This window comes from Odocoileus virginianus, chromosome 30 (genome assembly GCF_023699985.2).
Source record: "Odocoileus virginianus isolate 20LAN1187 ecotype Illinois chromosome 30, Ovbor_1.2, whole genome shotgun sequence".
NCBI lineage: Eukaryota > Metazoa > Chordata > Mammalia > Artiodactyla > Cervidae > Odocoileus > Odocoileus virginianus.
In genome coordinates, this window is record NC_069703.1 from 28,714,884 (window position 1) to 28,742,198 (window position 27,315).

Sequence of the window (27,315 nt, forward strand, 5' to 3'; positions counted from 1 at the left end):
GGAGCTTGTGGCACTCGTGGGCACCCTGGGCTCAAAGGGAGCACAGGTGCTGAGAAGGGTCCTCGGTCCTGCCTGTGCCCACTCTTTCTCTCAGATGAAGATGCTGGACAGCGAGAACGCCAGGCTGGGCCGAGAGCTGCTGGAGCTGCAGAGCCGCCTGGCGCTGGGCGAGCGGGCAGAGAAGGAGGGCAGACGGGAGGCCCTGGGCCTGCGACAGAAGTTGCTGCGGGGCGAGGCAAGCCTGGAGGCCCTGCGGCAGGAGGTAACCAGGCAGTGGGCAGGTGGCCTGGACGGGAGGACCCTCGGGGCAGTCAGAAGGAGCGGGGCACTCCGATAGTGCAATCTTTTTTTTTGGCCACACTGCTTGGCATGTGGGATCTTAGTTCCTCGACGAGGGATTGAACCGTGCCCCCTACAGTAGAAACAGAGTCTTAATACTGGACCACCAGGGAAGTCCCTGCCGGAGTCATTCTGAGAGATCACGCTTTAGGACTGGTCCCTGATCCCCACTCCTTGGGATTCTTCCCCAAGTATAATAATAACAATAATAACTGCAAGAACTGGGTAGCAGGGGTGGGGAGAGCTTTGTGGACAGAAACTTGTTTGCTTCTCCCAGCAGCCTCATGAAGTAGGTATAATTAGCCCCAGTTTAGAGAGAACCAGATACCGAGGCTCAGAGAGGTCAAGGGAACTTACCCAAGGTCACAGAGCCACTCAGGTCTGTCTGACTCCAAAGCCGACAGTCTTCCACTCTTTTCTGGCACCGAATCTACTGTGTGACCTTGATTAAGTCACTCAACCTCTCTGTGCTTCAGAGCAATCATAGGATAGGGGCTGGCACAGCAGGGGTGTACACCACCTGGCACAGGTCTTGGCATCCAGGAGGTGTTTCAGTGAAACTCAGGGCAGTGAGTGAGAGGCTGACTCATTCTCTGACCCAGAGGCATGTGTCGTGTATGTCGTCATGCACATGGCTGGTAGAGAGTTTTTCAGCACCTCCTGTCATTGTGTGATTTGTTGGTAAATTCCGTGCACTGAGAGGCACTGGTCTGGCGGTTAAGAGAAAAGGCTCTGGAGCCAGGGTGCCTGACTTTTAATCCTCCTCTCGGTTTTCTAGCACTGTGGCCTTGAGCAAGGTACGTAACTGCCCTGTGTCTCAGTTTCCTCATCTGTAAAATGGAGATGATTCATAGTGGTAATTAGACTTGATTTTTTAGGTGCGGGGGAGTACTTAGTGCCTGGCACTAGTAAGTCCTATCTGTGCAGACCTTAGCTGTTAGTTTATTAGTAATAAACAGTGTACACTGCACATACAGAGAAGGAAGAGAGAAAACAAACGCTAACCGTTTCCTTCCATATTCCCACGACGTTCGCGCATCTCCGGCTTGGGTGGAGACCGCATGTGCTGCGTACCCTACTTTTGGGCCCGTGGGCTCCAGGCCGGACCTGGGAGGCTGGGGGTCGGTTGAGGGGTGGCCTTGCTGACCCCTACTCCCGGGCCTTGTCCCCACTCCAGCTCCAGGGGGCCCAGCGGAAGCTGCAGGAGCAAGAAGGCGAGTTCCGGGCCCGGGAGCGAGACCTGCTGGGCTCTCTGGAGGAGGCGCGCGGTGCCCAGAAGCAGCAGCTGGACCATGCCCGCAGCCTGGGACTCAAGCTGGAGGCCACCCGGGCTGAGGCTGCGGACCTGGGGCTGCGACTCAGCACAGCCGAGGGCCGGGCTCAGGGCCTGGAGGCCGAGCGGGCCCGTGTGGAGGCGCAGCGGCGCGCGGCCGAGGCCCAGCTTGCCAGCCTGCGCTCGGCCCTGCGCCGAGGCCTGGGGCTCGGGGGGCCAGTGGCTGGCTCCCCCGCCCGGGGCGCGCCTGCCGGAGGTGAGAACGGAGGCGGGGGTTGGCAGGCGGGCCTTGCAGGGTCTCCGCTCCTCGTCCGCCTCCAGGCCTAGCTCTGTCCTGCCACGAGGTGCCCTGGGCTGGGCTGCATCTCCTCTGATGACCCTGCCCTGCAGCTGGTTCTGATGGCCTTGCTGAGCCCGCCCACCTGGGGCCCAAATCACCTTCAGGCCCCTCAGCCGGGGCCTCGTCCCCTGAGCAATCTCAGCCCCGCTCCCTCACGGAGGCACCCGGGCACACGTGGATTGATTGCTTCTTTTTAGAGGAAGCGATTTTAATTGGACCATAGTTGATTTGCAGCGTCATTTTGGGTGTAGAGTGACGTGATGCACTTACATGGATGTAAGTGGGCTTCCTTGATGGCTCAGTTGGTAAAGATCCGCCTGCAGTGCAGGAGACCCCAGTCTGATTCCTGGGTCGGGAAGCTCCGCCGAGAAGGGGCAGGCTGCCCACTCCAGTGTTCTTGGGCTCCCCGGTGGCTCAGGTGGTGAATAATCCATGTGTAGTGCAGGAGACCTGGGTTCCATCCCCGGGTCGGGAAGATCCGCCGGAGAAGGGGCAGGCTCCCACGTCAGTATTCTGGTCTGGAGAACTCCGTGGACTGTATAAGTCTGTGGGGTCGCAAAGAGTCAGACACAACTGAGAGACTTCCACTTCACTTTATGTATGTATGTATATTTTAAAATATTCTTTTTTGTCATGGTTTATTACAGAATATTGAGTATAGTTCCTGTTTATCTATTATATATAAAATAGCTCGTATCTGATAATGCCAAACTCCCAGGTCATTACTGTCCTAACCATCTCCCCCTTGGCATCCACAGGTTTGTTATTCATCTTTGTGACCCTGTTTCAGTTTCATAAGAGTTTATTTGTGCCATATATGTTTAAAAATATTTATTCACCTGGCTGTAGTCAGGCTGAGTTGTGGCACGCAGGATCGTCCATCTCCGTCTTTGGATGCTGGGTGTTGTGTTAGTTGGGAGAGTTCCCTGAGCAGGCGTTGAACCCTGGCTCCCTGGATGAGGGTGCGGAGTCTTAGCCGCTGGACCGTCAGTGACGTCTCTGTGCCGTGTTTTAGATTCCACATACAAGTGGGATCGTATGGTGTTTGACGACTGCACTTAGTGTGATAATCTCTAGGCGCATGCGTGTTGCTCCCAATGGCGTTATTTTATTCTCTTCCGTGACCGGGTAGTAGCTCATTGTATACATGTACTGCATCTTTATCCATTCATCTGTTGATGAACATTTGGGCTGCTTCCGTGTCTTAATACTGTGAATAGTGCCGCTGAGAACACAGGGGTGCGTGTATCTTTTTGAATTATGTTTTTGTCTGGGTAGATGCCCAGGAGTGGGATTGCTGGGTCATATGGCAACTCTATTTTTAATTTTTTGAAGACCTTCCATACCATTTTCCATAGTGGCTGAGAGTGCTGCATCTTAACGTCCTTAACTCCTCTGGGTCTGTGTCTCTGTCCTCTGTGATTGGCTCCTGCCCCCTCTCCACCAGCTCCTCATCCTCTTCCTTCTCCCATCACGGCCACCCACTCCTCTGTTATGGCCTGTGGCCACTATGTCTACCCTAGAAAGATACACACTCAGCCCAGCCCCCTTCCAGGAACTTCAGAAGAGCTCCTCCCACCTGCCATCTGCTCCCAAGGCCCAGGCGGTGACGCCGGGGAAGTCAGCACTGCGCTTCAGGGGTGCAGGCAGCCTTTCGGGAAGTCCTCCTCTTGTCTCAGCCTAAGCCCAGTCTCACCTTGACTCCTAGGGCAAGAAAATAGGTAAGGAAGAAGTCAAGGGATATTGTTGGTTGGAATGTAAAATAGTGCAGCCACTGTGAAAAAATAGTTTGGCCGTTCCTCAAGCAACTAAACTTCAGAATTACTATTTGTTGTCATTGTTGCTCAGTTGCTAAGTCATGTCCGACTCTTGGTGACCCTGGGGACTTCAGCGCGCCAGACTCTGTCCTCCAGTATCTCCCGGAATTTGCTCAAATTCGTGTCCATTAAGTTGGTGATGCTATCTGACCGTCTCCTCCTCTGCTGTCCCCTTCTCCTCCTGCCTTCAATCCTTCCCAGCATGAGAGTCTTTACCAGTGAGTCGGCTCTTCGCATCAGGCGGCCAAAGTGTTGGAGCTTCAGCATCAGTCCTTCCAATGAATATTCAGGGTTTATTTCCTTTAGGATTGACTGGTTTGATCTTCTTTCAGTGCAGGGGACTGTCAAGAGTCTTCTCCAATACCACAGTTCAAAAGCATTAGTTTTTCAGTGCTCAGCCTTCTTTATGGTCCAACTCTCACATGTGTTTATGGCTACTGGAAAAAAACGTAGCTTTGACTATGCAGACCTTTGTTGGCAAAGTGATGCCTCTGCTTTTTAATGCTCTGTCTGGGTTTGTGATAGTTTTCCTTCCAAGGAGCAAGCATCTTTTTAATTTCATGACTGCAGTCACTGCAGTGATTTTGGAGCCCAATTACCATATGACTCAACAATTCCACCCCTAGGTATATACCCAAGAGAATTGAAAAGAGGCACTTGAATAGATATTGTGCAGCATTTCAAAGTGTGCATGAGCAGGTGAATTGATAATGTAGTATTTGAATACAATGGAGTTTATTCAGCCTTAAGAAAGAGCGCCATCTTGATCTGTGCTGCAAGGTGGATGAACTTTAATAGCATTATATTAAGTGAAATAAGCTGGTCACAAAAGGACAAATACAAGGACTTCCCTGGGGATCCAGTTAAGACTCAGCACTTTCACTGCAGGGGGCATGGGTTTGATCCCTAGTGAAGGACCTAAGATCCCATAAGCCATTTGACCAAAAAAAAAAGAACAAATATAGTATAATTCTTCCCATAGAAAATATTTAGAACAGACATTCATGGAGACAGAATTTAGAGATTGCCAGAGGTGTGGGGAAGGGAGGATTAGGAGTTACTGCTAGCTGGTTTTAGAGTTTGCGGTTGTATTTGTCTGCTAGGGCTGAGTGGCTTAAATAAGGGGAATTCGTGTCTCATGGGTCTGGAGACCAGAAATGCAAGGTCTGGGTGTTGACAGGGCCACCCTTCCTCTGCAGAGTTAAGGAAGAATTTGCTGCAGGCTCTGAGCTCCTGGTAGCTTCTTGGCGGCAGCAGCATATTCCGGTCTTCACGTGGGGTCTCCTTGAGGGTGCGTCCAAGCCCCCCTTTGTGGCTGTGCCTGGTCTTTGTTCCAGCGTGACCTCTCAGTGGCGACCTGTGGGATCTAGTTCCCTGACCAGGGATCTAACCCAGGCCCCCTGCACTGGGAGCATGGAGTCCTAGCCACTGGATTCCCAGTGACGTCCCCCAAATGTCCCCTTTTGTTAAGACACCAATCATATTGGATTAGGGTCCACCCTCCTCCAGTGTGTGGCTCCCCTGGTGGTTCAGGCGATAAAGAATTTGCCTGCAGTGTGGGAGATGCGGGTTCCATTCCTGGGTCTGGAAGATTCTCTGGAGAAGGGAATGGCAACCCACTCCAGTATTCTTGCCTGGAGAATTCCATGGACAGAGGAGCCTGGTGGGCTACAATCCATGGGGTCACAAAGAGTTGGACATGACACCTAATCTTAACTCATGACAAATAAGGTCCCATTCTAAGGTGTGGCGGTTAGGACTCCAACTTACAGATTTTGAGGGGATGCAGTGTGTAATAGGGGTGATGGAAAGGATTTAGAAACAGATAATGGTGATGTTCACATAAACAGTGTGAATACAATTAATGCCACTTAAAGGTGGTCAGAAAGGCATGTTTTGTGTTTATCTTGTCACAATAAAAGTGTTTGGGGGGGAATTCCCTGGCTGTCCACTAGTTAGTGCTCTGTGCTTCTACGGGCAGGGGTTTGATCTCTGGCCAGGGAATGAAGATCCTGCAAACTGTGCTGTGTGGCAAAAAAAAAAATAAGAAAATACTTGTTAAAGATAAGGCAACAGTGGGGGCTCCGGTGTTTGTGTGGAAGCTACGGGGCGGCTTGGGTGTCACTAGGCAGATCACTTCACTGTCATGCATTGGAGGAGGAAATGGCAACCCACTCCAGTGTTCTTGCCTGGAGTATCCCAGGGACAGAGGAGCCTGGTGGGCTGCTGTCTATGGGGTCGCACAGAGTTGGACACGACTGAAGCGACAGCAGCAGCAGCAGGCAGAGACTGGAGGATGCTAAGGGCAGGCGGACTCCTCATCCTGCAGTTCTCATGTTGACCTCTAGGTGCCGTCCTGTTTCTGTCTGCCCTCCCCCCTCCCTCCTCTTCACTGCCCATCATCTTCCAAGCAGAGTTTGTTTTTCTGCAGGGAGATATGGGCACCTGCATTCCAATCTCAGCCCTGGATCTTCCAAGCTTTGAGGCCAAGCAAATCACTTAAGAAAAGGTGGCAAGGATACCCAGAAGAACTATAGAAAAAAGATCTTAATGACCCAGATAACCACGATGGTGTGATCACTCAACTAGAGCCAGACATCCTGGAACGTGAAGTGAAGTGCGCCTTAGGAAGCATCACTATGAACAAAGCTAGTAGAGGTGATGGAATTCCAGTTGAGCTATTTCAAAACCTAAAAGATGATGCTGTGAAAGTGCTGCACTCAATATGCCAGCAAATTTGGAAAACTCAGCAGTGGATACAGGACTGGAAAAGGTCAGTTTTCATTCCAATCCCAAAGAAAGGCAATGCCAAAGAATGTTCAAACTACTGTACAATTGTCACTTATCTCACATGCTAGCAAGGTGTAATGCTCAAAATTCTCCAAGCCAGACTTCAACAATACATGAACCGAGAACTTCCAGATGTTCAAGCTGGATTTTGAAAAGGCAGAGGAACCAGAGATCAAATTGCCAACATCTGTTGGATCATTGGAAAAGCAAGAGAGTTCCAGAAAATCATCTACTTCTGCTTTATTGACTATGCCAAAGCCTTTGACTGTGTAGATCACAATAAACTGTGGAAAATTCTGAAGGAGATGGGAATACCAGACCACCTGACCTGCCTCCTGAGAAATCTGCATTCAGGTCAAGAAGCAACAGTTAGAACCGGACATGGAACAATGGACTGGCTCCATACTGGGAGAGGAGTACATCAAGGCTGTGTATGTCACCCTGTTGACTTAACTTATGTTCAGAGCACATCATGCAAAACGCTGGGCTGGAGGAAGCACAAGCTGGAATCAAGGTTGCCAGGAGACATATCCATAACCTCAGATGTGCAGATGATACCACCATTATGGCAGAAAGCAAAGAGGGCCTGAAGAGCCTCTTGATGAAAGTGAAAGAGGAGAGTGAAAAAGTTGGCTTAAAACTCAACATTCAGAAAACGAAGATCATGGCATCTGGTCCCATCACTTCATGGGAAATGGATGGGGAAACAGTGGAAACAGTGGCTGACTTTGTTTTTTTGGGCTCTAAAATCCCTGCAGATGATGACTGTAGCCATGAAATTAAAAGACGCTTGCTCCTTGGAAGAAAAACTATGACCAATCTAGACAGCATATTAAAAAGCAGAGATGTTACTTTGCTGACAGAGGTCCATCTAGTCAAAGCTATGGTTTTTCCAGTAGTCATGTATGGATGTGAGAGTTGGACGACAGAGAAAGCTGAGCGCCAAAGAATTGATGCTTTTGAACTGTGGTGTTGGAGAAGACTCTTGAGAGTCCCTTGGACTGCAAGGAGATCCAACCAGTCCATCCTAAAGGGGATCAGTCCTGAATATTCATTGGAAGGACTGATGTTGAAGCTGAAACTCCAATACTTTGGCCACCTGATGCAAAGAACTGACTCATTGAAAAAGACCTTGATGCTGGGAAAGATTGAAGGCAGGACGAGAAGGGGACGACAGAGGATGAAATGGTTGGAGGGCATCACCAACTCGATGGACATGAGTTTGAGCAAGCTCCGGGAGTTGATGATGGACAGGGAAGCCTGGTGTGCTGCAGTCCATGGGGTCGCAAAGAGTCAGACACAACTGAGCAACTGAACTGACAGAATCCACTCTGAGCCTGTGCAGCCTGTGAAGGGGGGAGATTGGTCCTTACCTCTCAGGGAATTACTGTGAGGATGAAATGAGGTGATGTAGGGAAAGCATCGGTCCAGCGTCTGGCCCATTGTAAGCACTCGGAGTGTGTGTGTTAGTCGCTCAGTTGTGTCCGACTCTGCGATCCCATGGGCATTAGCCCTCCAGACTCCTCTGTCCATAGAATTCTCCAGGCACAAATACTGGAGTGGGTTGCCGTTCCCATCTCCAGGAGATCGTCCTGACCCAGGGATTGAACCTGGGGCTCCTGCACTGGTGAGTCAGATGCTTTACCGTCTGAGCCGCCAGGGCACCCCAAGCGGTCAGTATAGGGAGGCACTGAAGCGAGGCAGTGTGAACCCAGAGCCTGGGCCCTGGGGTGCAGCCTTCATGGTGCTTGCAGTCTGGGTGGGGGGCAGACACTGGGAGCTCGCCCCCACCCAAGGCTGGAGTCAGGGAGGCCTCTGAGGAGTGGTCTTTACATTGAGGCCTAAAGGAGTGGGCCAGAGAAGCCTTGGGGAGAGAAGGGAATAATAGCGTGTACCGAGACCCCAGAGCCTTTGTAAGGAGGAATGTGGGAGCCTGGGAGCTGTGGGTGGTATCAACTGGCCCGGTTATAAGAAGAGAGATGGATGCTAGGGCGAGCAGTGGGGGATGGCCTAGACAGGGGTGTGATTTTGAGGGTTGTGAGTGCTGATTGAAGGTGAAGTGAGAGGGTGCGCAGACCCAGCCGGTGCCATGGGGAGCTCGCGGGGCGGCGGGGCACAGCAGGCACGATGCGCTGGGACTGTGCAGACACCACGCGGACAGCAGATGCCCATGGCCCCTGTGTCCCCCAGCATGTCTCCTCCTCTAGGAAGCATGGAAGGGCTCAGTAGCCCCGACCCCATGGAGCACGGCCCCGGGTCCCAGCCGCCCTCCCCAGGACCGGCCGTCTCCCCAGGGCCTGCAGACCTGGACCCAGAAGCGGTGCGGGGCGCCCTGCAGGAGTTCGTGCAGGAGCTGCGGGACGCCCAGCGAGAGCGGGTGAGGGGCGAGGGGCTGCGGAGGGAGCCACGGCCAGGGCCCCATGTGGGGCTGCCAGTCAGAGCCGGGTCTCCTCCCTGCCCGACCCGGGCCGCAGGATGAGCTTCGCATCCAGACGAGTGCCCTGAGACAGCAGCTGGCTGAGACGGAGGCCTCACGGGATGGTGCGGCCTTGCGGGCCAGGCAGCTGGAGAAGGCTGTGGTCAAGAGCGAGGAAGGTGGGTCTACCCCGGTGTCCTCGCCTCGGTCTCACGCTCTTCACATGGAGGCGGGAGACAGTCTCCTCCCGGGGACCCTTCTGGTGGGGGGTGCCTCACGTCCAGACACACACACCCCCAGAGCTGGGATGGCTCAGGTCTCCGCTGAACCTGACGGGCCGGGTGGGTCCACAGCCCGCCGCAGCATGGACGGGCGGCTGAGCGGGGCGCAGGCCGAGCTGGTGCAGCAGGAAGAGAACTCGCGACGCGCTGAGCGGGAGCGCCGGGCGGTGCTGGACCGCGTGGCCGCCCTGGAGAGGAGCCTGCAGGCCATGGAGAGCGAACTCCAGGCCAGCCAGGTAGGCGGGGGCGGGGGCATGGGGGGCTTGGGTGTGCCTGCGAGCGCTCCCGTGCGTGGGTGTGTGTGAGTGCTCCCATCCGTGAGTGGAGGTCTGCGAGCACTCCCGTGTGTATGTGTCTGTGAGCGCTCCCGTGCGTGGGTGTGTGTGAGTGCTCCCATCCGTGAGTGGAGGTCTGCGAGCACTCCCGTGTGTATGTGTCTGTGAGCGCTCCCGTGCGGGGGTGTGTGTGAGTGCTCCCACCCGTGAGTGGAGGTCTGCGAGCACTCCCGTGTGTATGTCTGTGAGTGCTCCCGTGCGTGGGTGTGTGTGAGTGCTCCCATCCGTGAGTGGAGGTCTGCGAGCACTCCCGTGTGTATGTGTCTGTGAGCGCTCCCGTGCGGGGGTGTGTGTGAGTGCTCCCACCCGTGAGTGGAGGTCTGCGAGCACTCCCGTGTGTATGTCTGTGAGTGCTCCCGTGCGGGGGTGTGTGTGAGTGCTCCCATCCGTGAGTGGAGGTCTGCGAGCACTCCCGTGTGTATGTCTGTGAGTGCTCCCGTGCGGGGATGTGTGTGCCTGCGTGGGTGTCTGTGAGGGATCCCATGCATGGGTGTCTGAGTGCTCCTGTGCATGGGTATCTGTGCACGCTCCCGTGTGTGTCTGTTCTGTCTGTGTGGGTCTCTCAGCACATCAGCTTGTGACTCTCCAAAAGCAGGTTCAGATTTTGTTGTCTGGTTTCATACTGAAGTCATTAGTCTGTAGAAGAAAGAGTCTGGGCATTTACGGCTGACAGACATGGGTTCAAGTTCTCGCCTCACCGTGTGATTTTCGTTTTTCTCATCTAGGAAAGGGGGAGACTGGTAATTCTCTCCTAGAGACCGTGCGTGCACACGGCGAACGCGCAGGTGGTGCTTGCAGGGCCTGTTTCCTTTGCCTCTGTAGTCGCCCCAGGGCTCATTCTGGGGGCTTATGTGTGTGTGGGGATGTCTGTGTATTCGTGTGTGTGTGTGTGTGTGTGTGTGTGTCTGGGGCAGGACACACAGGTCCTGGTGCCGACGGTCAGGCTGCTGGAGCCTTGAGCCCTTCTTGCAGGCACAGATCCCCCCGTTCCCTCCCCCAGCCCTCCTGCCTGCCCCCGCAGCCCGCCCCCAGCCTCTGGCTGCAGGCCGAGCTTGAGCTGGCTTGTTGTGTCTGCGGCTCCAGCTCTGGCCGTGGGCCCAGCCGCAGGGGCGCGGGAGGCGGCCAGGAACAAAGCTGGGCGGGAGCCAGCGCGGGGTGGTGGGGCCCAGACACGGCAGGGCTGGGGCTCGAGCCCGTGGACAGGGGGCCAGACCTGGGGGGCTGCAGTCAGAGCACCCCCGTGACCTGCCCAGCTCTGGAATGGCGACAGGAATGGGACTCTGGTCTGTCTTCCTACACTGTCCCCAATCCCCAGGCCCCTTCAACAGCTCACCCTGCCTAGGCTGGGGAGGACCACCATCCCCTACAACCCAGGGGGGACCCTGGGCCCCTGCCCACCGGGCAGCTCTGGGCCGCTCTCTAGAGAGCCCTGGTGTGGAGCAAGGAGGCCCTGGAGTCTGCACTTTTACACCCCCCACCCCCCAGTGCTCTGTGAGCACCCAGGCTGTGGGCTCCCTGGATGTGCAGGGAGGGAGGCTGAGCCTGGACCACACGGCCCGTGAGACTCGGGTGGAGCTGGAAAGTGCCCTGGGGTCCCCGACTCACCCCGCGAAGGGTGGAGGCACTGAAGCCCCAGGAGAGTCAGGGGCTGACCTCTGATCCCACGGCGAGTGGTTGGACCGGCCCCCCTCCAGGCCGACCCTCACTTTCTCCACGGGCCCTGAGGGGTGTGGGGGGCATGGGTGGTCTGCCCTCACCCTCCCCCACCCCCAGGAGAAGCTCAGCAAGATGAAGGCCAACGAGGCGAAGCTGGAGAGCGACAAGCGGCGCCTGAAGGAGGTGCTGGACGCGTCTGAGAGCCGCAGCGTGAAGCTGGAGCTGCAGCGGCGCGCGCTCGAGGGGGAGCTGCAGCGCAGCCGCCTGGGCCGGAGCGACCGGGAGGCGCAGGCGCGGGCCCTGCAGGAGCGGGCGGACTCGCTGCAGAGGCAGGTGGGCCCCGCGCTCCCGGCAGCCCCGAGGCAGCATGTGCGTCGTCACACCCCGTTTCGTGGGTGGACAGGTGGAGGCTCACAGACCTGATAGCTTTGCCCGAGATCATGGAGCTAAGCAGGGGCAGGGCAAACATGAGGATGTAGGACTGTTTGATGGAGTCTGCACTGAAAGGAGGTGTATGGAGAGACAGAGACTTCACTCGTTCGCTGTTTTTCTTTAAATATTTATTTATTTTGGCTGCGCTGGCTTAGTTGAAGCATGTGGGATCTTTAGTTGTGGCATGCAAAGTCTTAGTCAGAGCAGGTGGGGGCTAGCCCCCTGACCAGGGGTCAGCCCCGTGCCCCCTGCGTTGGGAGTGTGGAGTCTTAGCCTCTGGACGCCAGGGGAGTGTTTCCACCGGGGGAGTGTTTCCACCAGGGGAGTGTTCAGCTTTCCTTTTTTTTGCCTTGGCTGCCAGGAAGCTCAGCTCTTAACTGGATGTTCAGTAGCTCTGCTCGCCCTACACCATCACCCGCCTAAGCCAAGAACGCAAAAACTGTCAGGGTGGTACCCTTTCTCCTCCATAGCAGTGGGGAGACCACGGGGTCTGGGGCAGCTGGGTTGATGGCACCCTGAAGGAGGATACTTAACTGGCAGTGCTTCTCGGGCCAAGCAGCCGTTGGCAGAGCATGGCAACCGTGCGAGCGCCTGGGAACCAGGCGTGTCTGACAGAGGCCTGGAGAGAGGTGGCAGGCTTGGCCTGGGCACACCTGGACTGTCCAGGCCGTCCTCCCCCAGGTGGCGGACGGCGAGATGAAGGCAGGCACTCTGCAGCTGACAGTGGAGCGGCTGAGCAGGGCCCTGGCCAAGGTGGAGGAGAGCGAGGGCCTCCTGCGGGACAAGGTGCAGGGCCTGACGGAGGCCCTGACCCGGAGCAGCGCCAGCCTCTCCAGCACCCAGGACAAGAACGTGCAGCTGCAGAAGGCCCTGACTGCCTGTGAACATGACCGCCAAGTGCTCCAAGTATGGGGACCCAGGGCCCAGCTGTGGGGGGGCCGGTGGAGAGCTGGCCCCTGGGAGCCGTCCGTTGGCGCGTCCCTTGGGGGGGTGTGGCCCAGTACGCGGATTGGCCAGTGAGAGGAGGCTGTGGGGGGTCATGACGGCCAGGATGGGGTGCAGAGCCCCGGGGCAGGCCCGCGGGAGTAGGGCTGGGGTGTGGGGGCTTCCCGCCTCGTGAGGGGCCGTGGCCAGGCCTGTACTCTGGCTTACCATGCAGGTGAGAGGACTGCTGAGTTACAGGCTGTGAGCCTGGTCTGGAGGTACTGGGCAGAGGGGAGCCCTTTGCCCGGGGAGTCCTTTGCCCAGGGCCCCCGGGCAGCCTGGCCCTGTCCGCCTTTTCCCCCAGGAGCGGCTGGAGGTTGCGCGGCAGGCGTCATCCGAGGCACGGAAGCAGAGCAGCTCCCTGGGTGAGCAGCTGCAGACCTTGCGGGGCGAGCTGGCAGATCTGGAGCTGCGGCGGGCAGAGGCCGAGGGGCGGCGGCAGCAGCTGCAGGAGGTGAGGGCCAGGGGCACCCCACTCACCTCCACCTCCTCCCAAGGCCGGACCCGGCCTCCGGGAGGCAGCGCGGCTCCTTCGTCGTGTCCCCATCACTCAGGTGCAGGACTGAGGCCCCGGGACTGTTCCTTGCTGAGGGCCTCCCAGTAGCCATGTCTCTCGCGTGGGCCGGGTAGCTGGCCTCATCACCCCCAATGTGATGGGGCTCCGGTGCCCACCCTGTGGCCTGGGGGTCAGGGGCTTGCTGGCTTCTGCTGCAGGCACTGCGGCAGCGGCAGGAGGCTGAGGCTGCGGCCCTGCACACGGCCCAGAAGGCGCAGGACGAGCGGCGGCAGCTGCAGGAGCGCCTGGGGAGCCTGCAGCGCACCCTGGCCCAGCTGGAGGCTGAGAAGCGGGACGCGGAACGCTCAACCCTGCGGCTGGAGAAGGAGCGGGCAGCCCTTAGGAGCACACTGGACAAGGTGGGCTGTGCCCCTCGGGCCCTCCCTGGGCTGCCCCCGGGTCCAAGCCCTGCTTGTGTGTGCCCGCTGGCCCGGCCCCCTCTAGCTCAGCACTCCTCCCTGAGCCCCTCCAGGACCTCCCTCCTTCCCCAGGCACCCTGATGCCCCCAGGACCTCCCTCCTTTGCCGACACCCTGATGCCCCCTAGCCCCAGGACTTTCTTCCTTCCCGGGCACCCTGATGCCCTCCTCCCTGGGACCTCCCTCCTTCCCCAGGCACCCTGATGCCCCCTGCCCTCCCCACCTAGGTGGAAAGGGAGAAGCTCCGCAGTCACGAGGACACGGTGCGTCTGAATGTGGAGAAGGGCCGCCTGGACCACACGCTCACGGGGGCAGAGCTGGAGCTGGCTGAGGCCCAGAGGCAGATCCAGCTGCTGGAGGTCTCAGTACTGCCCACCCCGCCCCTCTGCCCCTCTGTAGCCCTGGACCCAGCTCTCTGCCCCTACAACCTGCAAGCCCAGACAGTCCTGAGGGGGCGTCCCAGAGTCAGGCCTCAGAGGGAGGGGTCCTCTCCAAAGTGGAGGGCCTGTCAGCGTGTATGCGTGTGTGCTCACGCTTGGGGGGCTGTGCTCACACTTGGGGGGTGTGTTCACGCTTGTGGCCATAGAGAGCCATGAGTGTACGCGAGAGGACTGTTGTGCGTGTAGCGTGGACCTTGTGTGTGGATGTGGCGTATCTCGGTACTAGGATGTATCATCTGTATAGTGTATCTTTGTGTACAGATGAATACTTTTACCTGTGGCCGTGCCGGGCCTTCATTGCTGCGGGCTTCCCCTGGGTGCAGAGGCCCCTCTCGAGTGTGACCCTGGCCTCTCACTGCAGTGGCCGCTGGTCGCGGCACGGGCTCTGGAGCCCAGGCTCAGCAGCTGTGGCGCAGAGGCTCAACTGCTCTGTGGCGTGTGGGACCCCCAGGACCAGGCATCGAGCCTGTGGCTCCCGCACTGGCGGGTGCAGTCACCACTGCGCCCCCGGGGGAGCCCTGGGTGTCTTCTTGGACGTGCGTAGGTGGGAGTATTGGGCTTTTGGACACGTGTGCATCGATGTGAACACAGGTTGTTACACGCTTGTATGACTGTATGTATGCGGGCTTGTCTCTGCGTTTGAATGTGTGTGTGTGTGTGTGTGCGTGTGCGCGCGCACATGCTCCTGAGTGGATCACCCAGCAACCTGACTCGGGATTCGCAGGCCAGGAGGGCTGGGTGGGGGAAGACAAGGCTCTGGTCCTGCAAGCCTCGTTTTGCCTGCAGGGACCCTCGGGCTCCCACCCAGAGAGGGCCTGGCCCTTCACACTCGTGCACATGTGTGTGCGCGCATCAAGGCCCCAGGCCTGACCGGTGGCCCTTCCTGCAGGCCCAGGTGGCAGCGCTGGAGCAGAATCACAGCCCGGCCGGGCTGGAGGCAGCGGAGCTGCAGCAGGAGGTGGAGCGCCTACGTGGCGCCCAGGTGCGGACGGAGCGCGCGCTGGAGGCGCGGGAGCGCGCCCACCAGCAGAGGGTGCGGGGGCTGGAGGAGCAGGTACGAGGGGGCTCTGCGTCTGGAGGCTGAGCCCGAGCTGGGGGGGAGGGAGAGGGGCGAGAGAGGGCGGGCCTCACTGCCACTTGCCCCTTTTGGGTGTAGGTGCTCACTGGTGCCCCCGTAACTGAGACGGTCGGGGTGGACCAGGCTGGTGTCAGCCACGGCTGGACCTGGGGGCTCAAGTGAGGTCACTGGAGCTCTGTCCCCTCTCCATAGCTCCGTGCCTGGTCGGGCCGTCTTGCAGATGGCACAGCTGGCCTGAGGATAACCTAGTGACTCACAGTCCCGGGGGCTCAAGGGGCTGTTTTCCCTGAGAGCAACAGCCGGAGTCCCAAGGGCGCTCCTCCTGGGCAAGCTGAGCTCATAGGCCCCCTGTGACCATCCCCATCACGTCTGCAGAGCAAGCCTGCCCCGTGGGTCAGGCCGGGGCCCAGGTCCGCCCTGGAGTCCAGCTAGCGCCAGGCCTGTCCTGGTGGTGGGAGGGGATGGGGCCCCCAAGGAGAGGCCGCGCAGTCCGGAGAGCCCCAGCCGCTCTGTGGAGTGGAATGAGAAGGGGAGGGAATGCCCTGGCTGTTACGACACCTGGCTTTTCCCGGAACGCGGCCCTGGGCCTTCTGGGGTCCCAGCCCTGTCCCTGGCGCCGAGCCCAGGCTGGGCCTGGGTGAGCCCTGCGTCCTCGTTCTTTTCCAGGTGTCCATGCTGAGGGGGCAGCTGCAGCAGGAGCTTCGAAGGCACTCGGCCGCCTCCTCCCCGCCCTCTGGGCCCCTGGAGAACTGAGCACCTCTCTGCCGGCGTCCTGGCAACGGGGCCTGCGGCTGGGCCGGGCTGGAGGGGCGCCCTCGGCAGGGTTCAGGGGGCCTGGGCCGGAGCTCGCAGGGGTGCAGGGTGGGGTGCCAGGGCCGGGACGGGGCTCCAGCCTGTCAGAGCCACCCCTTGGGGGCCCCCTCAGCCCGTTCCCGGGAGGGCCTCCTGAGGGCCGGGCTGGAGAGACCCATCCCCGCTGACCCTGGGCGCAGGTGCGCTGGCCGTGAGGGTCGCGCCTGGGGCAGGTCTGCTGGCCACTCGGAAGTCTGTCCGTCTAAGTTCAGTGTTTGTCAGCAAGTTCCTCAGAGTTCAGAGTCGCTGTATTTTTATACCTTTTTACAATGGTAACTGTTCAAAACTGTTGTGTTCTTTGTAACAACCCCATTTTTTAAAGAATGATTTGTACAGATGTGTCCTTTTGCTTTAATATGCCTCCTGGGAGATGGGGAGACTGGAGGACCCTGTGGCCAGAGGGTTGGGGTCCCCTAGTGAGGGGTGCGCAGGGACGTGGGGGAGACTTTAGAAAGGCCCGTGCGGAAAGGTAGGGAACCTCACAGGGCGGCGGGGTGCAGAGGCCGCCAGGGTCCTGGGCCATGCACCCATTTAACAGACGGAGCCGTTGAGGCTTGGGGCTGGGCCCAGCTCTACTCTTCCCAGCTGAAGCTTTCTGCCCCTTTCTCTGGCTCCTCCTCAGGACAGGGTGCACCTCCTAAGCACCAGCAGGGCTTCCAGGCGGCGCAGCAAGAAGGGCAGGCCTGGGCGTGGACCTGTGTCTGGCCTGGCCCTGCTGGGTGATCCCAGGCACAGCTGCTTAAGCTGTCAGCCTCGGTGTGCTATCAGGAAGGTGGGGACCTGCCTCCCAGGCCGGCGACGGGGAACACACACAGCAGGTGCTCAGTCTGTGCTTCCAAGAAGTGCCCCTCGGCCCCCGGAGCCCAGCGGCATCAGGGTCTGCCCTGCCACTGACCACTGTGGGCCCGAGGGGTGGGGAGTTATGGACTGACTCTCGGCTTGGTTTCCTGTCTGTAAGATGGGATATTACCCATGCCCGCCACACAGGCTAAAGGCTTAAAGAGGACTGTGTGCTGACCCTCAGACGGAGGGAGCCTGGTCTCCCCGTGCTCAGAGGATGCTGTTCAAACGGCCAGACTGCTTCTGCCCTCTGAAATGCACCAGGCCTCCCTCCCCGCAAACGCCCTTGATGCCAGAGCCCACGACCCAACCCTGTAGCACCCTCAGGTGCCCACACAGGCAGCCTCCACCCTGCCGGAGCCCTTCCCAGTGACGGGGGCCTCAGACCCCCCCCCAGTCCTGACGGTGAGGAGGCTGTGTTCCTGAAACTTCCATTTCTGATACAGCCTCCTGCAGCGCACACAGAGCCCGGGGGCAGGGCGGTTGTCAGGGCCCACCTTTCTGGGCAGAGCTGAGCTGAGAGGCAGGGCTGGCACTGCGGAGGCCACGGCCAGAAACGGCCCTTCCCCGGGGGGCTGGGCAGCCTAGGGGAGGACACGCAGGGCTGGAGGTCCGCGGCCATCTCTGCACTCCCCACCAAAAAAGGGACTCCACGTCTTTCGTAAAAACCTGTTTTTAATTTTGTATAAAACAAAGGTGGTCTATGCCCAGGGGCTGTAGGAGATTCAAGCAGACCAGCTGGGGTGGGGGGTCACCTCCTACCTTGGGGGTGAGGGATGGTCCTGGGGTGGGGGACGAGGGACACACGTCGGGGGCCCAGGTCCCACAGGGCGCCCGGGATGTCCCCCACCCAGGGGCAGAGACTGGCCCTTCGGGAGCCCCCTTGTGGCCCCGGGGGGTGGCCCCAGGCAAGGGGAGCCGCCGCGGCAAGCCCCAGGCCCGCAGCCCTCTAACAGGACTAGAGGAACTTCAGACAGGAGGAAAGCACCAGGTCAGGCAGAGCCTGGGGGCCCCGGGTCGGCAGGGGGCCAGCTCCCCCTAGCAGCCCCCGCAGCTCCGGGCACAGGCGGCCGCCACAGACTGGCACAGGCCGCTGCTGGCCAGCACGCCGCACTTGGAGAACTTGTCACGGCACAGGTCAGCTGTCAGGAGGGCGGGAAGGGGCTGGGGTGAGCACAGGGCCAGGTGAGGGAACTGCCACGCGCCCCAGCCTGGGTGACCGGGTTGTCTGAGGATGAGACGGGCCGGGAGGGGAGCCCGGCTCGGACCCACGATGGATAAACGTCAGGCGGGGGCTGGGGCCAGGGGAGGGGCGGGGTGGGGGCTGCCTACCCCGCAGGAGCTCCTCGTGGGCGCAGACTGTCCGGACGCAGATCTCCTTGTTGACGACATACACGCGGCGGAGGCTGAGGGGACGGGCCGGGAGGGCTCAGCCCGGGGAGAGGACCCCACGCCCACCCCTGGCCGGGGGCTCACTTCAGGATCACTGCCTGTCCCCACCCCACGGGGCTGGCTGGAGCCCCCGCCCCCTCACCTGTAGAAGCAGACCTCATTCAGACACTGCTTGCACGGCTTGTGTATGGAGTAGAGGCGGGTACACGGGTACTGCTCCTCGCGGCAGTCTGGGTGACACGTGGGGTCAGCGCGCTGCAGTTCGGGGCTCAGAGCTGGGGGCCGCCCCCAACCGCACCCCAGGGGCCTGGCTCTCGGGGCCAGGAACCCCTGCACCCTCAGGCCCAGCCTAGACACACGAACACACACACTTACAAAGACACACATGCCAATGCACACACACAGCACTGCCGGACCTTCCAGGCTGCCCAGTTTTGTCCAACACTTTTATACACATGTAAACTCACAACTGCACCAAGAGGCCTCTATCCAAACAGACTGAAGTTCAAACAAACCTACAGCCACACACAGGCCCGGAGACGCACAGCAGCCTCACAGGAGGGCCGTCACACGGGACGGGTCCCCCACACAGGCCAGCGGGCTCTTGGCGGGGGCGGCCCCAAAGAGCTGGGCTTCCTGCCTCCCAGCACCACTCGCCGGGGGGACTTCCTGCCAGCCGCTCCCCTCCCTGTGTCTAGAGGCTCCTCCCGAGGCCACAGCCAGTCCAGCCCCCTGCCCAGCACAGGGCAGAGGGGTCTCCTGGAGCTGCCGGGGGCCCTGCTGACCTCAAGCAGGGGCACCTCTGCAAGGCCCCCAGCCCACCACCTACCCCAGCAAGAGCGAGAGGCCTGGCTGTGTCCGACCTCCCGGGCCCCCCACCCCCTAACTCCCGGGGCCCCCCTAACTCCCAGGGCCCCCTCTGTCTCTGACCTCCCGGGCCCTCCACCCCCTAACTCCCGGGGCCCCTCTCACTCCCAGGGCCCCCTCTGTCTCTGACCTCCCGGGCCCTCCACCCCCTAACTCCCAGGGCCCCTCTAACTTCCGGGGCCCCCCGTCTCCGACCTCCCGGGCCCTCCACCCCCTAACTCCCAGGGCCCCTTCTGTCTCTGACCTCCCGGGCCCTCCACCCCCTAACTCCCAGGGCCCCTTCTGTCTCTGACCTCCCGGGCCCCCCACCCCCTAACTCCCAGGGCCCCTTCTGTCTCTGACCTCCCGGGCCCTCCACCCCCTAACTCCCAGGGCCCCCCGTCTCCGACCTCCCGGGCCCTCCTCCACCCCCTAACTCCCAGGGCCCCTCTAACTTCCGGGGCACCCCCGTCTCCGACCTCCCGGGCCCTCCACCCCCTAACTCCCAGGGCCGCCCCCTGTCTCCGACCTCCCGGACCCTCCTCCACCCCTAACTCCCGGGGCCCCCTAACTCCCAGACCCTGCCCAGTCTCTCTTACCTAGAGGCCCTGGCTCCGTGGGCTCCGTCTCCACGGTCCCCAGTTCTGGAGTTGGGGGAGAGGCAGGCAGCGACCATTGGGACAGATGGTCCCGGGCAGGCTGGGGTCACCTCTCCAGCCCTAGGCAGCCCTCCCCACCCCCAGGGTTGGCTGGAGCTGGTGGCCTACCTAAGGTGGGGGCTGGGATGACTTCCTGCTGGACTTGCTGCTGGGACTGGAACTGGAACTGCTCCTCGGGTGGCCGAGGTGTCATCTCTGCCAGGGGAGGCGGTAAGGAGTCTGCTCCCTCCCCCAGCCCCAGCAGGCCTCCTCGGACTCCCCACCCCACTGCCTGTCCACGCCATCCTACCCTCAGCCCTTTACCTGGATAATCATAGTAGTCCGGATTGTCTGGAAATAAAGATGTGGAATTGGTGGGGGTCAGCCTAGCCCCCAGGCACAGGGCAGCCAGGGCCCACAGCCCTGAAAGTCTGTCTCCCACCGCCCCACCTGACCCCCAACCGAGCCACGCCAATCTAAGGAGTGGGCTGGGGGGGTCTGGGGGCGGGCGGCAGGCTTACCGATCTGGTCGCTGTAGTGGGTGTACTGCACGTGGTCTGGGTACGGAGGCAGTGGGTCCAGATCATACTGGCCCTGAGCCAGCAGGCCTGCTATGGGGAGAGAGAGCTAAGTGGGTGTCGGGCAGGGAGAGGCAGCAGGGGCCCGGAAGGCCCCTGAGGAAGGCAGAAGCCCCTCAGGTAGGCCTGCGAGACCCCCAGCAGACTCAGACTCACAGGATGCAAACGCTTCCTTGCCCACAAAGGCCCTTGCACACCCCAGCCCTCGGTCGCCCCCCCGACCCGCCCCCCGGGGTGGCTCTTGGTCGCTCCTGCCTGCCCCAGGGCCTTTGCACTTGACTCTCCCTGGGCCTGACAGCCTGGTTAGCTTCTCCTCCTGCGAGTCTCTACTGAAGCTTCTGCTCTGCTCGGGGGCTTCCCAGGTGGCCCAGTGGCAAAGAATCCACCTGCCAATGCCGGGGACTGGGGTTCGATACCTGGGTCGGGAAGATCCCCTGGAGATGGAAACGAACAACACCCACGCCAGTGTTCTGCACTGGAAAATCCCACAGACAGAGGAAACTGGTGGGCTATAGTCCATGGGGTCACCAGGAGCGGGACAGGACAGTGACAGGGACAGGGGATTGCCCTGGCGGTACAGCGGCTGAGATTCTGTGCTCCCGGCATGGGGCCCGAGTTCAATCCCTGGTCAGGGAACAGGAGCCCACATGCCTCAACTAAGGCCACTGCAAAAGATCCCATGGGCCACAACGAAGCCTGAGGTTCCCACGTGCTGTAAGACGCGGCACAGCCAAAGAAATTAATATTGAAAAACGAGAGAAGCCTTCGCTGGCCTACCCACCCACACCATCGCATCTTCCTGTTTATTTCCATCACAGCACTCAACACAACTTGGTGTTTATCACCTCGCCCTTCTCTAGACCGGCAGGGCAACACCACGCGAGGCAGGCATTTGCCCGCTGGATCACTGCGTTGCCAGGGCCTATCCCAGTGCCTGGCACGGGGGAGCTCCACAGATATCTGTTAAATGAACGAATGTCAGACCTGGCAGGCCCTTTGGGGTCCCCACTGACAACTCTTTCATGTGACGACCAGGGACCTCTCCCAGGTCAGGACTGTAGCTGAGTTGGCCCCAAAGGAGTGCGAATCCCAGGCCTTCGGCCCCCTTTCAGGGGCCTCCATTCCTGCACAGCGGCTCCCGGGAGGACCAGTCAGTAAGTGGAGAAGCGTGGACCCTGGTGCCTGGGCCTAGCCTGCTGCTGCAGAGGGTTGGGAGGCGCCCAGAGATGCCTCCAGACTTTGTGGGAGGGGGAGGTGTTGGCCAGTCCAGCCTGTGGTCCAAGAGGTAGGAGGCCCTGGGGTTCGGGAAACTGAGTTCCGGCTGCAGGACAAGAGCTGGAGGCCAGCTCCCTGTCTGCACCCACGCGGGAGCCCCAATAGCCCAGGTGCGGCTTACCAGGCAGGATGAGCAGGAAGAGGGAGGCAGCTCTCATGGCTCTCAGTGAGCGGGCCGCGCCGGTGTCCGGGGACAGCTGGAGAAAGAGGAGGGGCGAGCTGCTCCCCAGGCCAACACCCCAGGGCCGCAGGGCCACTTCTGCTCCTGGAATTCAGCCTGGACAAGGGGGGCCCGGAACAGAGGCCAGGCAGACGGAGGGTCACGGAGAGTGGGCCTCGGGGGCGGTGACCTGTCCCTGAGAGCCCACTGGGCGTTCGGCACCGGAGGGGCTCCAGAGCTCCAGAGCTGATCCTGACAGCAGACCCTACACTGCCCGCCCACGCTCCACGGGCATTTCTAATCCCTGGCCCTGCGCTCCCTGCCACACAGATGCCCACCCTCTGCTCAGCACTTCTCCAGGAATCTAGTGCCCAGACCACGACCCCAGGCCCATCCTTGAGACCCCAGTCCTGCCCAACCAACATCACAGCCCAGACTCAGCAGTCAGCCAGGCCAGACCCGCACCTGCTCCCAATTAGCCCGGGGCCCAGGCCTCCTGCTCAGCAGGAAACCACATGACCCCAGGCCTGCGGGACGGCCAGGCCAGGCTGGGCCGGGCTCCCGCCCCGAAGACGCCTCTCCCGCCAGGCCTCCCAGGACCCGGCTGACTCCATCACACGCTCACGGGACTGAGGGCTATTTGTCTGCTGGGCAGGAAGCACTCAGGGCGGGGTCTGGAAAGCGTCTCTCCCGAGCCTGCAGGGCAGCACTCAAGGGACTGCGGTCCCAGGGGCTCTGGACCGCATGAACGGTATGCCGAGAGCTGCTAGCGTAGTTATGGGGGGAGGGGGCAGGCTCTTGAAGCTGGAGAAGCCCTGGGTGAGCCCCGTCTCCGGTCTGGCCCCACGGCAGACTTGGCAGAGTCGGCAGGTCCTCACGGCCAGCCCCAGCTCAGTGGGGGACAGCCTCCAGACTGTCCGCCTTCGGGCGGCGGGGTGGGGGGGGGCTGGGAGAGAGTCCTGGGCTCACCCACGGGGGGCCCGCCCTCCCACAACACAAGAAGTACTTCCAGACGGTTCACTGGAAACCTGCCTGTCTGCCCCGGCCCCCTCCAGGCCGCGGGGACTCAAAGGAGAGGGGGGGACGGGGGCAGAGACATGGGACCTCTCCTTTTGAAAGCCCCCCCACCCCTCCACCACCGGGCACCTCTCCTGTGACCCCGTCACCGCACACGTTCCTCATCTCACTCCCCTCTCCAGCCTCACTGAGGAGGGAAGGGGAGGGGACGGGGTGGGGAAGGTGAGGCCTTTGACCCAGCTGCCCCGCAGGCTGGGTGTTCACTCTGAAAACCCTCGGCCTCCTCCGCGCCGGGAACCAAGGCCTGGAGCTCCCCCAAGTCCTTCCTGTCCCCCACCTGGCTCCCAGGCTGGTTGGCGCTGTCACCACTCGAAGGCCCCTCTTGGGAGGTGGTTGGTGGGGTGGGTTGGGGCTCTGTCTGTTCCCAGAGCCCCTCCTAAGCCTCGAAGCCCCCCGCACGGGGCGCCCAGGCTCGCTGGGGGAAGGGGCCCCGGGCCAGGCCGTCTGGAGGAGTCCGCGCGGAGGAAGGGGCCCCTCCAGGAGACGCGTCTGCAAGCGCGTCCAGACGGCGGGAGATCGGGCGGGGAGGGGGGCCGAACCTGCGGGGCCGGGGGAGGCCCAGCGGGCCGGGGACACACCCCGGGGGCCCGGCCTGCCCTGCCCTTTGTCTCCGTCCCCACCGCCCCGCGGACACCCCCGCCGGCCGCCACCCCTCTCCTCCGGGGAGACAAAAGCCGCCCCTCCCGAGGACCCAGGCTTCCCGGCGCTCTCTTACGTCTGCTTAGACGGCGCCGGGGCCCGGGCCCCTCAGCCCCTGGGGGCCCGCCGACGTCGGAGCCCGGGCCCCGCGCCGCCCGCCCGTGCCCCCTTCCCCGGCCCGCGCCCCCTGCCCGGCCCGAGCCTACCTGCGGGTCCCTGCGCGCCGCTCCGAGTCCGCGCGCCGCCGAGCCGCCCCTCCGCCCCCCGCTCCGGGCCCCCGACGGGGCGGGCGCCGCCCTCCCGCCCGGATCCGCTGGGTCCTAACGCGAGCGCCGCCGGTCCGCCGTGCCCCGGCGGGCCGGGGGCACGGGGTCGGCCTCGCGTCCTCTCGGAAGTTCGCACCGCGCAGGAAGCGCCCCCGTCCTGTCCCCATCCCGCCTGGCCCGCTGTCAACGCGGTGAGACCGGCGTACAGCCTCCGCCGGACACAGGACGGAGCCAGGCTCCCGAAGGGGATCGCGCGCCCTGCCCCCCGCTCCAGCTTCTCCCGGCTTCCAGGACGCCCTCCCGGGCCTCCTTCGTCTCCCCAGGCAGCTCGCGGCCGCAGCCGGCTTCCATAACCAGCGCTTCTCTGGACCCACCGGCCACAGGCTACGGGGCCTGGCCCCACCATGTCCCCAGGACCCCAAACTCAGCGAGGATTCAAGTCCAGAATCACAGCCTCCTGAACTGCCCCGGCCCCGGCCCCGGCCCCGGAAGGTGTTCTCTTCAGGGAGTGAGCCCACCACCCTTCCCTCACAGCTAACTCCCCACCCGCAGCCCGCTGAGTCCCCACTTCTCATCCTGAGTCCCGGATACCTGCCATCTAGGCATGCCCACGTGGCACTAGTGGTAAGAACCTGTCTGCCAAAGCAGGAAACACTGGTTCCATCCCTGGGTCCGTAAGATCCCCAGAGGAACAAATGGCAACCCACTCCCGCATCCTTACCTGGAGAATCCCATGGACAGAGGAGCCTGGCGGGCTGCAGTCCCCGGGGTCACAGAGAGTCGGATGAGACCGAGCCACTACGCCGCAGTGGTAGGCCATCCCGAACAGGCCCGCCCTCACCCACTCACAGCGGACAGGGTGGGCGAGGGGAGGCTTCTACCCGAAGCCTTTCACGGGTGTCCCGAGGTACCTGGGAACAAGGCTGAGCTCCCCCGGAGACCCCAAGGACCCAACCTTCACCGCAGCCCGGCTCTGCCTTCCCATCCCTCTGCCTGGCCTCCCAACAGCCTCAGTGGCTTTTTGGCTATTTCTCATCAAACCCCTTCCTCTACCTGCTACAGGGCCTTTGCTCAAGCTGTGTCTCCCTCCTGCAACACCGATGAGTCCCTCTCCCTTCAGATGACAGATCAAACCCTCCCATCCTGAGCAGAGGCACCCCCTCCCCCTGTTCCCAGCCAGGGCCCGGTGGCTCCTCTCCCCTGAGCCTGTCCACCCCGTGGAGACCGGGACAAGCTCGGCTTCAGCCCATCCTCCGTTTTGCTCACTCAGCACAGAGCCAGGCTCAGAGCAGCTGTTCAGTAAACATGTGTGGAATGAATAAACTAACACACTGTGGATTCTCCTGGGAGACGAGCCAGGTGTGGGGGTTGAGGTCTCCTGCCTCTGGGGCCGTCCTTCCTGGGCACAGGGGTCTAGGCCTGGCAGGGCACTCGGGCTGGGAGGGGGACTGAGACGCCCTCAGGCCCCCTTGCCTCGCCTCAGGCCACTTGTGCCTTAGACTCTGAGTCCTATCAGGCAGGACTGAACATGGTCCAGGGGTTATTTGCTCCCCAGTGCTGGTTTGTCACATGAATGGGTGGATGAATAACTACCTGCCCCCCACCCACTGCTGGGAGAACAGTGGGGGTTTTTGTCACTGGGAGCGCTTGGGGCCCAGGGGCCCGCCCAGCCCCCCTGCCCTCCCTAAGCGCCCCCCGCCCTCCCTAAGTGCCCCCCGCCCTCCCTAAGCTCCCCCCGCCCTCCCTAAGTGCCCCCTGCCCGCCCAGCCCCCCTGCCCTCCCTAAGCGCCCCCTGCCCTCCCTAAGCGCCCCCCGCCCTCCCTAAGCCGCCCCCCGCCCTCCCTAAGCGCCCCCCGCCCTCCCTAAGCGCGTCCCCCGCCCTCCCTAAGCTCCCCCCGCCCTCCCTAAGCTCCCCCCGCCCTCCCTAAGTGCCCCCCGCCCTCCCTAAGCTCCCCCCGCCCTCCCTAAGCTCCCCCCGCCTTCCCTAAGCTCCCCCGCCCTCCCTAAGTGCCCCCTGCCCGCCCAGCACCCCTGCCCTCCCTAAGCGCCCCCTGCCCGCCCAGCCCCCCTGCTGCCAGGCGCAGGCCCACTAGGTTTTGAGAAGGAACCCCTGGCTGGTGGCTCAGTGGGTGAAGCATCTTGCTGCAGGGCAGGAGCCCCGGGTTCCATCCCTGGGTGGGGAAGATCCCTGGAGAAGGAAATGGCAACCCACTGCAGTGTTCTTGCCTGGAGAATCCCATGGACGGGGAGCCTGGCGGGCTACAGTCCATGGGGTCCCAAGAGTCGGACACAACTTAGTGGCTAAACCACCACCACACTTGACAAAGGGGGACACTGAGCCCCAAGCTACTGCCTCTGGATGTTGACCCCCAGGCCCTCCACTTCTTCCACACGCCTCTGTCTTAGGGACGCGCGCACAGGTGTCAGCTCATTCCGGGTGGGGTAGCAGGTAGGGCACTCTTGTCCCCATCTCCTCGGAGAGCTGCCCCTTCCCTGCCTGCCTCTGACACCACGTCTTATGAGCTGCACCCAGGCAGAGGTCTTGTCTTTGTTCGCTGCTGTAGCGCTGTACCTGACACGTGACTGCCCAGCGCAGGCAGGAGTGACCAGTTAGGGGCAGAAGGGACTCACGCCCAGGCCTGGAGGTATCCTCCAGCCCCCCGAGCAGCATCTGCCTCCCGAACTGCCGCTGAGACTCAGCGTCCAGCGGAGGGTCTGTGGATGCCCCTCCACACCCCACGTCCTGGTCCTCAGTTTGAGCCAACATTCACTGAGCTCCCATGAGGGCAAGCTGGGGAGAGGGGGACCGCGGCTTCCAGGAATGAGGCTGAGGAGGGGCTTTTCTTTCCTGTCGCCCCCACCCAGCACAGATGACTGGATGACCACCCGCATCTCTACAGCGGGGCTCGGCCAAGGCCCCACTGCTGGGATGACGTCAGGAGCACCCACTCTCCCCTGGGGGACAGTGTACATGGTTCTAGCTGAGCCTGAATCTTCATGTGAGGGAGGGACTGGACCACAAACACAGCCCAGGATGTGGCAGCTGGGAAAGCAGGGAGCTGCCCCCGTTAACGCCTCGTAGGTGCTGGCGCTCGTCTGAGACATCCTGTTCTCTCTTGCCTCCACAGGAGGGTAGAACGGTTAAGAGCGTAGACTCTGGGGTCAAAGCGACCTGGTCCCAGCTCTGACTATCTGCTGCACGACCTCTAAGCCTCAGGTTCCGTATCTGTAAAAGGGGGACTGGGAACTCCCTAGGGGTCCAGTGGGTAAGACTCTGTGATTTCACTGCTGTGGGCCCAGGGTTTGATCCCTGGCTGGAAAACTAAAATGCTGCAAACCGTGTGGCACGACCAAAAATGAAACCTGAAAGAAGAAGGGGAGGAACGGTACTCCACAGTCCTAAGGATTAAACGACGACACATAAGAACGCTGAACAGAGCACTGCGCACGCGCGTGAGCTGCAAATATTACCGTCAGAAGAGGACACGGACGTGCAGAAAGGGGCGCTTCACCATCACCTGAAAAAGTCAGGGGATGCCAGGAGCAGACACACGAGGGGGTACCCAGGTCTGTGGTGTCAGGCAGGAGACAGGCACG

At 61.2% G+C, this 27,315-nt stretch overlaps 2 protein-coding genes and 1 long non-coding RNA gene across 9 annotated transcripts in view; 2 read left to right on the forward strand and 1 right to left on the reverse strand.

The window, feature by feature from the left end:
• CROCC (ciliary rootlet coiled-coil, rootletin) overlaps positions 1–16,340 on the forward strand; it is a 54,749-nt gene extending 38,409 nt beyond the window's left edge. The window contains exons 28-39 of the mRNA XM_070458445.1: positions 95–262; positions 1,517–1,868; positions 8,767–8,936; positions 9,034–9,154; positions 9,329–9,492; positions 11,365–11,580; positions 12,361–12,585; positions 12,968–13,117; positions 13,378–13,578; positions 13,865–13,996; positions 14,967–15,131; positions 15,822–16,340. Of these exons, the coding sequence (XP_070314546.1) occupies positions 95–262; positions 1,517–1,868; positions 8,767–8,936; positions 9,034–9,154; positions 9,329–9,492; positions 11,365–11,580; positions 12,361–12,585; positions 12,968–13,117; positions 13,378–13,578; positions 13,865–13,996; positions 14,967–15,131; positions 15,822–15,908 (2,151 nt within the window). The 3' untranslated portion in view covers positions 15,909–16,340. The remainder of the gene's footprint in view (positions 1–94; positions 263–1,516; positions 1,869–8,766; positions 8,937–9,033; positions 9,155–9,328; positions 9,493–11,364; positions 11,581–12,360; positions 12,586–12,967; positions 13,118–13,377; positions 13,579–13,864; positions 13,997–14,966; positions 15,132–15,821) is intronic.
• A 1,164-nt stretch (positions 16,341–17,504) lies between these two features.
• On the reverse strand, positions 17,505–23,741 carry MFAP2 (microfibril associated protein 2). 5 transcript variants are annotated; one of them, XM_070458766.1, is made up of 9 exons: positions 23,659–23,741; positions 21,698–21,853; positions 20,245–20,331; positions 20,048–20,074; positions 19,853–19,939; positions 19,685–19,729; positions 18,382–18,469; positions 18,180–18,253; positions 17,505–17,989 (listed from the first exon to the last, which is right to left on the reverse strand). In XM_070458766.1, the coding sequence occupies exons 2-9, from the start codon at positions 21,732–21,734 to the stop codon at positions 17,886–17,888; spliced, it is 549 nt and encodes a 182-aa protein (XP_070314867.1). In that variant the 5' UTR covers positions 21,735–21,853; positions 23,659–23,741; the 3' UTR covers positions 17,505–17,885. The 5 variants fall into 5 exon arrangements, with proteins under 5 accessions (XP_070314867.1, XP_070314864.1, XP_070314868.1 ...); XM_070458763.1 differs by having other exon boundaries at positions 20,245–20,334; XM_070458767.1 differs by having other exon boundaries at positions 21,698–21,773; positions 23,659–23,735.
• On the forward strand, positions 22,314–25,056 carry LOC139032195 (uncharacterized). 3 transcript variants are annotated; one of them, XR_011484719.1, is made up of 3 exons: positions 22,314–22,487; positions 24,364–24,529; positions 24,781–25,056. It is a non-coding gene; the product is annotated as an uncharacterized lncRNA (long non-coding RNA). The 3 variants fall into 3 exon arrangements; XR_011484718.1 differs by having other exon boundaries at positions 24,367–24,529; XR_011484717.1 differs by lacking the exon at positions 22,314–22,487 and having other exon boundaries at positions 23,808–24,529.
• The last annotated feature ends 2,259 nt before the right edge of the window (positions 25,057–27,315 follow it).